Here is a 12,889-nt window from a genome sequence, read left to right as displayed (position 1 = left end):
GTCGACCCATACACACAATGATGAGAAACAAAGACCTGACCCTCAGCGTGTTTTGCGGGGTTCCTTTTCATGTTCATGGTCATGCTCGTGATCATGCTCATCCTCCTCCTCAGGCTCAGCGCGCGCGCGAGACGTGACATCCGCGGGAATGAACTCCTCCGTAAAGGTCAACTCCTCATGCTCCAAGGGAATAAATCGGACCTTGAGACGCTTGACCCCACGCACGCCTTCCCCGACCGCATTGCGGACCGACTCCTCGATCCCCCGGGTTCGGCTGACAGACCACGCGCCCGGCACAGCGATCTCAATATCCATCAGATAGTTTTGTCCTGACTTCATGCCCTGCACATCACGGACTTTGATCGCATCACCGCCCTCCAGCTTAGCCAGCATCTTGGCCGCGGCTTTCTGTACCGATTCCCTAATATCATCGTCGACGGTGGTATCGGCCAGCTCCAACAGCGACGTCTTTGTATTTCCCCACCCGGCCTTGATGACCATCAGCGAAATCAACAGTCCACCCACAGGATCCAGCCAGGAGGCGTCTTGGAAGAGGTAGGTTCCCCCGATCGTAAAGAGAGCGACAATGCTGGTGAGGGAATCGATGCGATGGTGGATGGCATTGGAGGCCAACACGGAAGACTTGCGCTCCGTAGCGACTTTCATGGCTGTCAAGCAAAGGAGTAGTCAGCTATCGTAGTCTACATCAGGGGAAATGTTCCACAAGGTACTCACTAGCATGGTAGAGCCACTCCTTCACCACGATGGACCCCGCAGCTAGCCATGCTGCATGAATGCTCGGACCCAATGCATCGACGCCATGGCTATGCGAGTGACTGTGTCCCAGGGCGCCCACATGTGCGATAGCTTCTGCAGCCTCGGGGTAAAACTGACCCAGGAGGACCTGGCCGGAATTGAGACCCATAAACACACCTCCGCAGAGCAACAGCCCGCTAACCCCTAACGCTCCGATACTCTCAATCTTGCCGTAACCATTAGGGAATCGCTCGCTCGGGGGTCTGAGCGACCAGGCGACCGTGCCTAATGTCAGAAAATCGGAAACCAAGTCGGTGAGGGCGTGGTATGCATCAGCGATGAGGGCCTGGGAATGGAACACGTAGCCGCCGATGAACTTCCCGATGGCCATGGCGAGGTTGGCAACCAGACCAAGCCGGGTTATCCGCACGCCTGCATCATGCTTATCGGTGGAGGTGAGGTAGACATTGTCATGATGGTGGTGGTGGTGGTGATGGTGACCATGGTGGCCACCGTGGTCTCTGGATTGGGTGGTCATTGGAGGTAAAGTGACGGAGGTAGCGGCGATGGCAGCGGAAGGGACTAGGGTCGGACGAGAAGCGGGACGGAGGAAAGCATTGGGGAAGACGACAGAAGGAGGAGAGGAGGCAGAGGAGGAGACACTAGGGTTCTTAAGGCGCAGAGGCGACGAGGAGGACGAGGATGAGACACGCAGCTGAAGAGACCGGGGGAGAAGAACAATGCCGGATCGTCTCCAAAAGGCACAGACCGGGCGTGATGGCGGAGGATGGGCCCTGCACCGCAAGGGCTGCGTCAGCATCCTCGTAGTGGCTCGTCTTATCGACCGGGTTCTGCGGCAATTATATTGTTATTTGAGGGGGAAACACTGAGGGAAGTCTGGACTGAAACGGCAGCCCCATGATGGGTGCGGTGGATTGTCTGAAGAGGAACCGGAGCCTGATCGCAATTGCGAGGCCTCCGTCATCCGTCATGGCTGTCGGTCGAATCCCCGGCTGAGGCGATGCCGACATGCGCTGACGATTTCGGCCCCGGGGTTGATCCACCGATCGCTTGTTCGATAACAATCCTCCCCCAATCCCGCCAGAGGTGATTAGCAGACCCTGCCAGTATGCCTGACCGACGAACTGCTCTCACGAGACCAATAATGACCCGGGTAATGCAATCCTCTCACGCTGGCAATTCGCCCTGATCAAGCACGCCCCGTCCCTCCGTGACTCTTTCGCTTTTCATGTCGATCCTTTCCCTCCTCCCAAAGAAGCAACGCGTTTCTTGCTTGGCAGCTCCTCCAGCTGCGTCACCAGATGCTTGTCATGATCCAGAGCCCCTCCAAGAGCCGGAGATGAACCGTTCTTTTCGATGCATCCTCTGTTTGTCGGTTGGTGGAATTCTAGCGCCGACCGAAGGAGGGGCGGCGGCTTGGCGGGGATCAATCTTTACCAGGACCTCCGCGTCGGATGCAGAACACTTCTGCCATTGATGGCGTACTGTTAAGCTTATGATTCACTGGTTTTGATATGAGGGGTCCTATACGGAGAGTGGCTCCAGGATCATGGCAGGCTCCCGGTAGATGTGGTTCTCCAGCTGTCAATTTGACCGAAAGTCAGGCCAAGACAACCAGCGTTATGCTGAGCCCTAACTGTGTTTCAGGTGAGATGGCTGCCACTATACTGCCCACAAGTCATCAAGTGAATCATTCTTGCCTGGACACGATATCACGAACTCTAGCGTCACAGCCCTCCAAAGCACCAGTCACCGTCTAGCTATGCTCAGCCTTGCTGGCCTAAGGCGCAACCGCATCACTCAAATGACAAGGCTGCCAGCAGAAATCCCATATAAAGATGGAGTGAATGCACCCCATATCCTAGAATCCCTATGGCGAATGTCTTATAGAAATTACTACAAATCCCATCAACGTAATGGCGCGTCACTTCTTCTCATATCTGCACCGTACCTCTAAGCAACCCGTGACCCAGGACATAACCCCTACTTCAAACCTATTCAACACCTTAATATCTGAACCAAATAACATCCCAACACCCGGCGAATGTGCCGTCCACCTCGAACTCCTTGAAGTATTCCATACCTTACGTACCCGAATCATCTACTCCAAGGAACTAGACCGTGTATTCGGTCTCCATCCCAGTCGTCTACGAATCCCGGGACGTCGCAGTGCATCACAAGGGACTGAGAAATGGCACCGCTTTGTATCTCTTGCCGTCGACAGATTCCAACACTGGATTCGTGCCGCAGAGACGCTGCTCGAGCAGGATGGGAACAACGAAACACATATACTTCCCCCCGTCGGTGAGCAGCTACTACCATCTTCCTCCATGACCTTATCCTAACAACTTGATACCAGACATACTCATGGTCTGGCACGCATTCCTACTCAACCCCCTCGACTACAAGAACTTCTGCACAAGTCACCAACTCCACCGAATCCAAGAGACTCCCTTCCCCTGGTCTGCCATCGTAAGTCCATCTCCACCTCACACCCCAAATCAACCCCCGAAATCCTAACCACCACAGCACACCTCCATCAACCCAACAACCTGGTCCTACGACCTCCCTAACCCAAACAGCCAATGGCTTGAATCCGAAGCAAACCTACCAACAGACCTCCTCTACAGCCTCACACACCCAGCTCAGCCCCCACCAAACCACCCCACCGAAACCGAATCTCTACTGCAAAACGTCCTCCGCCAAACAACCTTCATCGACCACATGCACGCCCACCTATGGATCCGAAGTCCCGATATCGAAGACCTCCTCGATGATGCCCGAGAAAGCTACAACGGCTTTGTAGAGCTATTTCGTCTTTATCCGGGGGTTATACTGGTCCCGACACTTGCGATAGATTTGGTCTGGCATACGCATTTGTGTAGTGCGGAGAGGTATACGGCCTGTATGATGGAGCGGGTTGGGCGGTTTGTTGATCATGATGATAAGTTGGGGAAGGGGACGTTGGATGATGGCTTTGAGAGGACGAAGGTGTTGTTTGAGAGGGAGTTTGGAGGGCGTGGGGGGTCCAATGTGATGGAGGAGGAAGAGGAGGGGGTATGAGGTATGAGTGAAGATCGACGTGGTGTGGCTGTGGTATTACCATGGATTGGAATTAGGACGGAAGAAGGAAATATCAAAGTGGTTTTGAATAGGGCGGTAGAGGTATATAGTATATCTGGAATTTTGATGTCTTTGAGGGTATCCTTGGAGATATATAGGAATGGCATGAACTTCGTTGGCATTATCGTATGAGTACTAGTCGATCACTTGCAGGTGGATTGTCTTGACAATGACATTGCCAGGAGCGAATACATCACGACTATCCTTATCGGCTGGGTAGGGATTGACAGAATCATCACAAAACTCAGTTACAGTATTGCACCGAGCCTGGAAGTTGGAATCCAACAACAATATATAAATCATGAGTATTTCATCAATGGCGTTCCGTTCACTCTGGCTAGCCTTTCCTGCATATCCCGACTCAGAACTCCATCGAGTCAATCCCGAGAATCATCCACGCACCAATCAACCCCGAGAACCCGCCTACTAGGAGAACGTAAGCAAGCGGACTGCTGGACTCGGGGACCGCATAAAGGATCAAACTAGCGACTAGAGCCGCCGGAATCTGCGGACCAGCAATTGAGACATTGTGCAAACTCATCACAAGCCCTGGTCTTGGAGCGCCAGTCGTCGCAATTTCACTCGAATGTGTGCCCGCGATGCGCTGAGAAATTGTAGTGCTGATCAGCGCATATGGAATCCAACCCGTGCAAGCCCAGCAAATTCCAAGAATTCCCATCAAGGCTGTGGCTGTCGCTGTCGTTGAGGCCAAAAAGAGACCGATCATGCAGCCCCCGAAGAGAACTTGAGAAACCATCCAGACGCTCATAAGGGTTGATCGAGCGTCTATCTTTCTCGACCGCTGGTGGTAGTCCCAGACAGCGGGCATGAGAAGACTGGCGAAGAAGGACACGCAGGCATTTATTAACATTGCCTGGGGGCCGAAGTGTAGCGATTCTACTCTTATGTCGCGAGTTGCCTCCCGGGTTTGTTCTGAAATCTCGCCTAAATGGCCACGTAAGGGTGTGGATGTTAGAAAATAGTCACTTGTTGATGTTTTGTCTTGTGCATAAGATTGCCTTACCCAGGCTTTCAATGTAGCTGTTGACAAGTTAGTGAGTCCGCATACAGACGGTTGACGCGGAGACGGGGTGAAAAGTTACTTCAGCATCACTTACGTGGCTGCATAGAACAGAAAGGGAAACCACCCCATCCAAGAAAAGAATTGGACCTTCCAGACACCAATGACTCCTTGAGGGAGCGTTTTCCAGGCCGATCGGAGTGCATCCATCGACACATGTAGAGGACGAGAACACACAGTAACTTTGGAGATAGGTGACTCATCACGGAGAATGAATGCCAGCACAAAAATAGTCAGCATTAGACTAAAAGCGGTGATTAAACACAGGTTCTTGAATTGCGATCCGGTTAGAACCAAGCTCAGTTTCCTCGTGTCGACAGATCCGGCGAACTGGGCTATGATATTCCCTGCCCCAGTCATCCGGGCTGCCCACGCGGAAGCCAAAGTCTGTTGATCTGGGGAACAAGTCTCGATAATAAGCGTGCGTAAACCGAGCTGAACAGGTTGGATAGCAATATTTAGAGCAACTATTGCGGTGATGGCCACAGCCTTGCCTAGTACGGGCCCCCTTTTGCCCAGGTGTACAAGATCGGGGGCCCAGCCCAACGCCAGGAGCGCGATGATAAGACAGATGATCCCACCCGTCACGAGCCGTTGACAATGGCCGTATCTATCCTTGAGTATACCTACTAAAGGTTGCACAAAGGTCCCTGCAAGAGGCCCTGCGAGCCAAGCGAGACCTAGTTCCCACTGACTCATACCCATCGACAATAGATAGGCCTGTCTCCATTGTGAGTTAGAAGAAGAATTGATAATGATGAACCCTCCAACGAGGGGCGTGAGTCTGCCTATCTCTGGGGGGAAGCACTAAAGCTCCTTACCGTGCCATATGAGGCCAGCAAGGCGAAAACGAATTGAAGCCTGGAACCGTCAGTTACATGTCTAGAACTTGGGACACAATTAGCTCACGTTCCGAACCCACTGGTCAAGGCCTGCAGATATCGAGATCCACGACGACGGGGACCAGAAGAAGAGATTTCATGGCCAACTTCGGTGGTCCAAAGCCTCCGACGAAGGTCCATGTCTGTAGATAATACAGAAGCAGTGCGATGCCCGAGCCTAGTGAAAGATCAAAGCCCGGGCGGAGAAGCAGTAGCTGTGGTGGACTTGTTGGGCTTCAATTTCAAGGACCGACGTTTAGAGAAGCGCAGGAATGGGCCCATCTATTCTAGAGTCAGCCGCAATAGCGAAGAAGGAATCAACCCCTCCTAACTATCCTATGTGACAGTCAGATCTCGGACGCTTGTTCTTACGGGTACTCAGGTACTAGCTACTAACTATTTCTAGATAGGCCGCACCGTCACTAAAGCACAACTCATGCCAGTCTAATGAAATCTCTACCAATCGGGCCGTCCAATTTACATGCAAACTAGTTATCGTATGACCCCTACTTGTATGGTATTGGGAATTACTTACATCCCTAAACAGTGTATGTACTATAGTACTAGATACAAACAAAGACGACAAGGGTACTGATAAGAGAAGCTCGCCGCACGTTTCATTTTTTGGCTCCTCCGGCGGTCCGGACCGCACACGGCACACCCGCCCTATCACCGAGCATCCATGGTTCGCGGGAAATGGTGTCTATCTACTCCGTACCTTTGGAAAGCATTTCTGAGAAAGAGTTTGATGCTAGAACGCACTCAGCATAAATGATAGCGTTGGCTATCATTACTGGCTATTTTAATTAAAAAGACCGAGCGCATGGCGAAGGATACGGCAAGATCTAACCCGGCCGCTGCGTATGCTCTTTCCGCGGTATGCCGCGTCTGCCATGGCCGCTGTCACGGTTTCTCGGTCGCTCATGGGGGCCCTCCTGCCGCTCGCAGGACCCCCGTTGTACAATCGGCTTGGTCTGGGTTGGGGAAACTCTCTGCTTGGGTTCATCGCTTTGGTCATGGTTCCGGTGCCCTATTATTTGTGGAAGATGAGGCGATCCCTTCGGGTCCATCATCCAATGGAACTGTGACGTGATGTTGAGGAATTATTACCCCTTCATTCCCGTCTACTTACTCCCATAAGTGTAGTAAATACACTGGCGAACAAGGTGTTCCAAACATATCTAATTCCCATCGTGAAGATCATTCCCAAACATCATATCCTGAAGCGTTTCTTCACTCAAATCAGCATTCACAAAATGCTCCCTCTGGGGTGTTCGAATTCGTCGATGAACCTCTGCTGCCGTCTTCCAACCAGAAAACCCAGCCATTTCCCAATCAATGAGGCCCACAATCCCGTCGTTATCAACAATACGGTTTGACTGAGTAAAATCATTATGCATGAAGCCCAAGTCCGGGTCGGTGTAAGTATCAGAAAAGAGAATCTCCCCCTCTAGAGAACAAGATCTCGGGGTCCAAAGGGCCAATGGACCTAGCGGCTGTCGCAACCATCACCCGGCAGTTGGCTTCACCTGTTTCCAATTAGGCGGGATCTGCTACCTAGGTATTCACCGTCATCTTCATACTGGCTGTAGGCATCTGCCGCGGATCCTTCCCTATCCGCATACATCTTTGAAGGCGCGATATGGGTCACTCACATCGGAAAGTCCTGAGTGATAGGTAGGTACAGTTGAAAGTCGTGAATCAATAAGTGAATTGCCGTGCTTGAATAAATTATCTAATGCTGAAAAGTCAGTATCCGAGTCGTTTCATTCCATACTAAATTTATATAAAGTGTGCACTTCATAAGGATCGTGACAGTTACTAGATAGATTTTAGAACCGGTACCAGGATAACCGGCGCTAAGTTCCGAAAGTCAAATGTTGCCGGAAAGGGAAAAGCCTGCTCCTTGTTCCTTTGTTGCCGCCTCTTTTAACTGACATCTGTGGCCAAAACATCTCCATCCTCAACATTATAGAGACTTGCGACCATGGCCGATGATATCACAGTCATTGATCCCGAGGGTGAAGTGATCTTCATACTGGAAAACCCCAATGCACCCTTTGCTGTTTGGAACGATACCAACAATGGGGAGAAGGGTACGGGGAGAAACGACGAACAATCAGGTTTGGCTGCCAGTCGTCGACCCCAGAGCGAAAATCTAACTAGTATATCCAGCGTCGAAGGTTATTCGTGTGCGAGTCTCAGAAAAGCACCTCACCTTAGCTTCGCCTGTGTTCAAGACAATGCTTATAGGTGTCTGGAAAGAGAGCAGGACTGCGGGGGATGAAAAGATGAAGGAGATCCGGACAGAGAGTTGGGATGCAGGTGCATTTCTGCTACTGCTAAATCTTCTCCACTGTCGACACCGCACGGTACCCCAGGGGCTGAGCCTAGAGCAACTAGCAAAACTTGCCGAGATAGCAAACTACTATAATTGTATCGAAGCTATCAAATTCTTTTCTGACAGGTGGATGGAGTTGTTGAAGCCGAACCGTCCCAAGCAATATTCTCGGGACCTGATGTTATGGTTATGGATCACTTGGGCATTTGGCTCACCCGACCGATCTGAGGCATGGATGATTGCAGTGAAAGAGAGCAAAAGTCCAGTTCGGAGCCTTGGATTACCATTTCCATCTCTAGTCATGGGTATTGATTGCATTGAGTGATTAAATCAACTATCTTTGAACACGGCTAATTGTTCTCCTAGATCGCATCAACACGCAAAGGAACACGGCTATTTGTATACTGTTTACGACACTTAACAAGCTCAGGGATGATTTGCTTTGCGACACTAAGGGGTGCTCCTTTCAATGCAGGGCTGTAGCAAACGGCGTCCTTACCAAGTTGATGCATGAGAAGGGCCTTTTGATAGAGCCCACGGCAGCTGCTGCCAAATGGAGCTTTGTTGAGTTAATAAATATAGTGGCCACCTTCAGCAAAGGTTTACTAGATACGTGCCGCTGTCAAAGAAACTACTACGACGTACACAGCCTGTGTCAGCCCGGGAGCTGGATTACTGAGGTAATGCAGAGTGCGAGCAAGAGCGTTGATATGTATGTTACCTGTTGAAGACCTTGAGGCCTGCGCTTCACCGTCTTTCCTTCAAATGTCGAGTTGATTTACCCCTCTTATCCAAGGAAGGTCATCAAGTGATGGTAGCATTGGTTTTTTCCCGTCCAGAATTGATTCCCCAGTGATAGCCAGCCAATTTTCCAACAGCGTGAAAAGACGCGGGCCCGAGAGGCGGGGTGGAAGATCGGCCAATGGCGACCCCCCTTTGTAGCGCCGGCCGTGCGTGTCTTTCTGTCTCGTGCATCTTCCCTCTTCCATCTTTCCCCCCCTCCGTCCCTTCCTCACTCCAATCAGCCTGGTCAATGTCCCCGGCACACCCAGCACGGCGGTAATCATCTTGATTACACCTCCTGTCACTTTTACTTTTGCGGCACAGTCTGCCCGCAGATCACGCCTAATGCACCCTTTTCACGCTGAGCGTCTACCGGCCCGTGCGAGACCAACCCATGCCGTATACTAACCGCTGAACATTTCCAGCTCGACACGCTCGACATTCAGCACGGTTCATCAGTTGAAAACAATGAAGCCACTCGGGACTAGTTGGTCAGACAGATGCACCCATTTTCATGGTCTGTCCCAAAAATCATGGTGTTGGAACTAGTATTTCCTTTGGACGATTATTGTTCTCCGACATGGATATAAATATGCTGCTGTGGACAACCTTCGGGGCCAACTTTTTCTCTCTACTTCTCCATCAAATCTTTCCTTCTTAACATAACTTATACCATCTCTCTACCATACGTTTGTTTTTCTCGTGTCTTCTATCAAGTCGTCGCGATGATTGATCTTCTGGAAGTCAAAAGACGATACGAAGCTGTGGTGGCAGTCGAAGATAGTAGGGATAGAATCCTTCAGGTCAGCCTCTCTTATGCACGAGAAGCATGACCCTTGTTGATGTCCACGAACAGAACCTGTTCGCTCAAGTGGAAAGCCTACAAAAGGCTCTTCGACACAAATTGGGGGATACCGAATTCCAGGACCTGAAGAGATACAAGACAGAGTATGATGACCTGCGGCATGACCAGGTACTACTTCTTTCCGCCATCTTTTTCTTCCCCAAGCTAATCATTTTATTCACAGGCAAAGCTAAGTTATGTCTCCGTGCTAGTCGATGGCGACTGCATGAATGTAAGTCAGACACCGTTTTTTTTCCATCCGCCTACTGACAACTTAGTTCAACAATGCTCTCATCCGAGATGGCTACAACGGCGGGCGTAAAGCTGCCCGCCTTCTTCGAAAGTCCGTCGATCGCCATGTCCGCGACATCGATCCCCAAGCCAGCCCGAACATCCAGTACCGAATTCGCGTATACGCCAACGTTCCGGGTCTGATGAAAGCTTGTCGGGAAGCGAACATCCTGCGTTCGAACGAAGCGTTGGACCCGTTCATTCGGGGGTTCAACATGGAGAATCCTCTGTGCGACTTTATCGACGCAGGCAATGGCAAAGAGTGCTCAGATGTCAAGATACGGGGTACGTATATTCCTCATCCCTAATAAAGCAGATAGGGCCGTGAGCCTAACAACCGCCGCAGCAACATTCGAGCAAGATATCCTAGACGTCCACTGCCGTCACATCATCTTCTGTGGCTCGACCGACAATGGCTACGCGCGTATCCTCAGCCCCCACCAAGGGTCCAACCGCATCTCCCTAGTCCAGGGGGCACCCTTTGCATGGGAAATGGAGCAACTGGCAAGCGAATTCCAAAGCACCTCCTTCCCCGAGGTCTTCCGGTCCACAAGACTCCCTTCACGAGCATCATCTTTCAGCGCGCGCAGCACGGCATCAGCCAACAGCTCCCCTTGCAGCTCGCCCACGAAAGCCAAAAACAATTCTAGCCTCGTCACGCCCCCGACCACATCAACAGGTGACTATGCGACCATGGCCAAGTCAAATCTCAAGGCCTCATCTTCCAAGCGCTCCAAAAAGTCCAAAATATCCGTCATCACATTTGACATCTCCTCATCGTACGACACCCACTCCCACTTCAACAGTGTCCAGCTCAACAGCCAAAGCCAACGCATCGACCCGCCTCTCCGGCCCAGCAGCTACAAGAATATGATCAAACTGCGAAACGGGAAATACTGCAACCGGTACCATATCTTGGGGGAATGCGTTCCTGACAACGAGTGCAGTCATCAGCATGGATGCAAGCTCAGTGATCATGATGCTCTCGACCTTCGATGTATTTCTCGGACGAACGTCTGTCCAAACGATGCCTACTGTACGGATGAGAAGTGCATCAGTGGACATCAGTGTCCTTGGGAATACCGGAATGGACATAGCATTGAGGACTGCAAGTTCCCGCGAGAAATGCATGAGGTTGATAGAACGGTGGCAATCGTTCTATGAGTATCTTGGCTTGAATTGGAATTTCTACATGCGTCAACAGGATGTAAATAGTTATGTCAATCTCATTCATCTTATTTTATTTCATATCATATATGCATCATCTTCCCCTTATAGATCAAGAAACCTATATCAAGGCTCTCACCTGCCGATCGCTTCACACAATCAGAACCATCCCACGAACCCTCAAGTTTCTTTTCATACAAGACATAGACCATCAAGTCACATCAGAAAGATAAAAATTAGGAGAAGAAAAACCCACTAAGCAAACAAAAACTTGGCCGCATGTTCAACATGGTCATCCGAGAACGTAGCCATCGTAAAATAACTGTGATCATAATCGGGCTGATACCGAACCGTCACGCCCTCTACGCCCGCCTCCTTGGCAGCTTTCTCGAAGTTCTCGGGAAGAAGTTGGCCTTGCTTGTAGAAGTTGTCGCCAGTGCCCTATAAAATATCAAATATCAGAAAACCATATCGAAAACAAAGAGAACAGGAGGGGGAAGGTGACCAAGAGAACATACCACATCAATCAACACATCCAACCTCCCCTTCCACTTCTTCACCAACTCCGTCGCATCATGCTCCTTCCACTTCTCCGTCTGCTCCGCCCCAAAGTACCCCGTAAATGCCTTCTGGCCCCACGGACAGTTAATCGGGTTCGAGATGGGCGCGAACGCAGACACGGATTTGTATTTGCCGGGGTTGCGGAGGAACTATCACCATTATCCCCGTTAGTAAATTACTAACACCTCCAAAACAGCCAATAAAGGAAAGATAGAGTGAGTAAGTGACATACCAAAGTCAAAGCTCCATGTCCACCCATACTATGGCCCGTGATACTAACACGGGAGGAATCCAGCTGAGGGAAAGCGGCAAACACCGTTTGTGGGAGTTCCTCCATAACATAAGAGTACATGTTATAGCCGTTGTCGTAGGGGGCGTTGGTGGCGTCGACGTAGAAGCCTGCTCCTGTGCCGAAGTCCCAGGCGTCGGCTTCTCCGGGAATGTTGAGACCGCCTGGATATCGGTGGGTTGTCAGTAATTGGGTTCAATTTTTGTTTTTATTATCAAATGCCATTTCTTTTTTTAATAGTTCGTTTTTCTCGTTCTGGTATTGGGGTATATCTCTTTCTCTGGGAAGTGTAGGGACGGACATACGCGGACTGGTATCCGGATACAGCACAGCAATGCCCTTCTTGCTCGCGCCGTGTTGGAAAAAGCCCTTCTCGGAACAGTTGTCGGCCGTGCAGGTCAACCCGGACAGATAGACCAGGACGGGGATCTTCTGGGACGGGGTCTGGAAGGCCTGTGGGGGCAGGTAGAGGTTGAAGGACATTTCGCATTTGGTGGTGGTCGCGGCATGGCTAAGCTTGAGAAGCTTGCCGCCGAATGAGGCGATGGTGGCCTTGGTGGTGACAGACATGGTGGATGGGGGATGGGTAGGGTGGAAGCGAGGTTAGATGGAAGAGAAAGAGAGAGAGAGAGAGAGAGAGAGATAGAGTGAGTGAGAGGGGCATATAAACATGGATTAGCGATGAGGGGAATGCTTGGATGAGGGGAAATGAGGGGCGGTGGGCCTGCGCCGGGAAATTTTGCCGTTTGTG

At 50.9% G+C, this 12,889-nt stretch overlaps 6 protein-coding genes across 6 annotated transcripts; 3 read left to right on the top strand and 3 right to left on the bottom strand.

Annotated features, from left to right (window-relative positions):
• Positions 1-42: 42 nt before the first annotated feature.
• BO94DRAFT_454416 (cation diffusion facilitator family transporter) lies at positions 43-1,294 on the bottom strand (the record flags this gene model as incomplete). Its single annotated transcript, XM_025607607.1, has 2 exons — positions 43-668; positions 736-1,294. 2 exons carry the CDS (start codon positions 1,292-1,294, stop codon positions 43-45), a joined length of 1,185 nt encoding a protein of 394 aa, XP_025473108.1.
• Positions 1,295-2,474: 1,180 nt separating this feature from the next.
• Positions 2,475-4,051, top strand: BO94DRAFT_6880 (uncharacterized protein). Its single transcript, XM_025617601.1, has 3 exons — positions 2,475-3,081; positions 3,137-3,249; positions 3,307-4,051. The coding sequence occupies exons 1-3, from the start codon at positions 2,694-2,696 to the stop codon at positions 3,838-3,840; spliced, it is 1,035 nt and encodes a 344-aa protein (XP_025473107.1). The 5' UTR covers positions 2,475-2,693; the 3' UTR covers positions 3,841-4,051.
• Positions 4,019-6,144, bottom strand: BO94DRAFT_529732 (MFS general substrate transporter). Its single transcript, XM_025610512.1, has 4 exons — positions 5,891-6,144; positions 5,019-5,842; positions 4,931-4,941; positions 4,019-4,854 (listed from the first exon to the last, which is right to left on the bottom strand). The coding sequence occupies exons 2-4, from the start codon at positions 5,684-5,686 to the stop codon at positions 4,262-4,264; spliced, it is 1,272 nt and encodes a 423-aa protein (XP_025473106.1). The 5' UTR covers positions 5,687-5,842; positions 5,891-6,144; the 3' UTR covers positions 4,019-4,261.
• Positions 6,145-7,797: 1,653 nt separating this feature from the next.
• Positions 7,798-9,022, top strand: BO94DRAFT_570673 (uncharacterized protein). The gene is made up of 3 exons (XM_025614835.1): positions 7,798-7,985; positions 8,038-8,508; positions 8,570-9,022. The coding sequence occupies exons 1-3, from the start codon at positions 7,850-7,852 to the stop codon at positions 8,929-8,931; spliced, it is 969 nt and encodes a 322-aa protein (XP_025473105.1). The 5' UTR covers positions 7,798-7,849; the 3' UTR covers positions 8,932-9,022.
• A 793-nt stretch (positions 9,023-9,815) lies between these two features.
• Positions 9,816-11,285, top strand: BO94DRAFT_580200 (CCCH zinc finger DNA binding protein; the record flags this gene model as incomplete). The annotated part of the gene is made up of 4 exons (XM_025615309.1): positions 9,816-9,959; positions 10,015-10,062; positions 10,109-10,406; positions 10,468-11,285. The coding sequence occupies 4 exons, from the start codon at positions 9,816-9,818 to the stop codon at positions 11,283-11,285; spliced, it is 1,308 nt and encodes a 435-aa protein (XP_025473104.1).
• A 49-nt stretch (positions 11,286-11,334) lies between these two features.
• Positions 11,335-12,825, bottom strand: BO94DRAFT_481078 (S-formylglutathione hydrolase). Its single transcript, XM_025608846.1, has 4 exons — positions 12,444-12,825; positions 12,082-12,302; positions 11,807-11,998; positions 11,335-11,729 (listed from the first exon to the last, which is right to left on the bottom strand). Exons 1-4 carry the CDS (start codon positions 12,706-12,708, stop codon positions 11,544-11,546), a joined length of 864 nt encoding a protein of 287 aa, XP_025473103.1. The 5' UTR covers positions 12,709-12,825; the 3' UTR covers positions 11,335-11,543.
• Positions 12,826-12,889: the final 64 nt, after the last annotated feature.

The sequence above is a fragment of the Aspergillus sclerotioniger genome, assembly GCF_003184525.1.
Source record: "Aspergillus sclerotioniger CBS 115572 chromosome Unknown BO94scaffold_1, whole genome shotgun sequence".
NCBI classification, from domain to species: domain Eukaryota; kingdom Fungi; phylum Ascomycota; class Eurotiomycetes; order Eurotiales; family Aspergillaceae; genus Aspergillus; species Aspergillus sclerotioniger.
This window is presented reverse-complemented; position numbering and strand designations above follow the sequence as displayed.

What these genes read in the sequence shown, in the direction of transcription:
- BO94DRAFT_570673 (XM_025614835.1), top strand. Translation starts at nt 7,850, where the DNA reads ATGGCCGATGATATCACAGTCATTGATCCCGAGGGTGAAGTGATCTTC. An exon ending in GAGAAACGACGAACAATCAG is followed by an intron (nt 7,986 to 8,037) that starts GTTTGGCTGCCA and finishes TAGTATATCCAG; the next exon opens with CGTCGAAGGTTATTCGTGTG. An exon ending in ATTTCCATCTCTAGTCATGG is followed by an intron (nt 8,509 to 8,569) that starts GTATTGATTGCA and finishes TTGTTCTCCTAG; the next exon opens with ATCGCATCAACACGCAAAGG.
- BO94DRAFT_481078 (XM_025608846.1), bottom strand. Translation starts at nt 12,708, where the DNA reads ATGTCTGTCACCACCAAGGCCACCATCGCCTCATTCGGCGGCAAGCTT. An exon ending in GTATCCGGATACCAGTCCGC is followed by an intron (nt 12,303 to 12,443) that starts GTATGTCCGTCC and finishes ACCGATATCCAG; the next exon opens with GCGGTCTCAACATTCCCGGA. An exon ending in TGGATGTGTTGATTGATGTG is followed by an intron (nt 11,730 to 11,806) that starts GTATGTTCTCTT and finishes GATATTTTATAG; the next exon opens with GGCACTGGCGACAACTTCTA.
- BO94DRAFT_6880 (XM_025617601.1), top strand. Translation starts at nt 2,694, where the DNA reads ATGGCGCGTCACTTCTTCTCATATCTGCACCGTACCTCTAAGCAACCC. An exon ending in ACATATACTTCCCCCCGTCG is followed by an intron (nt 3,082 to 3,136) that starts GTGAGCAGCTAC and finishes ACTTGATACCAG; the next exon opens with ACATACTCATGGTCTGGCAC. An exon ending in CCTTCCCCTGGTCTGCCATC is followed by an intron (nt 3,250 to 3,306) that starts GTAAGTCCATCT and finishes TAACCACCACAG; the next exon opens with CACACCTCCATCAACCCAAC.
- BO94DRAFT_529732 (XM_025610512.1), bottom strand. Translation starts at nt 5,686, where the DNA reads ATGGGTATGAGTCAGTGGGAACTAGGTCTCGCTTGGCTCGCAGGGCCT.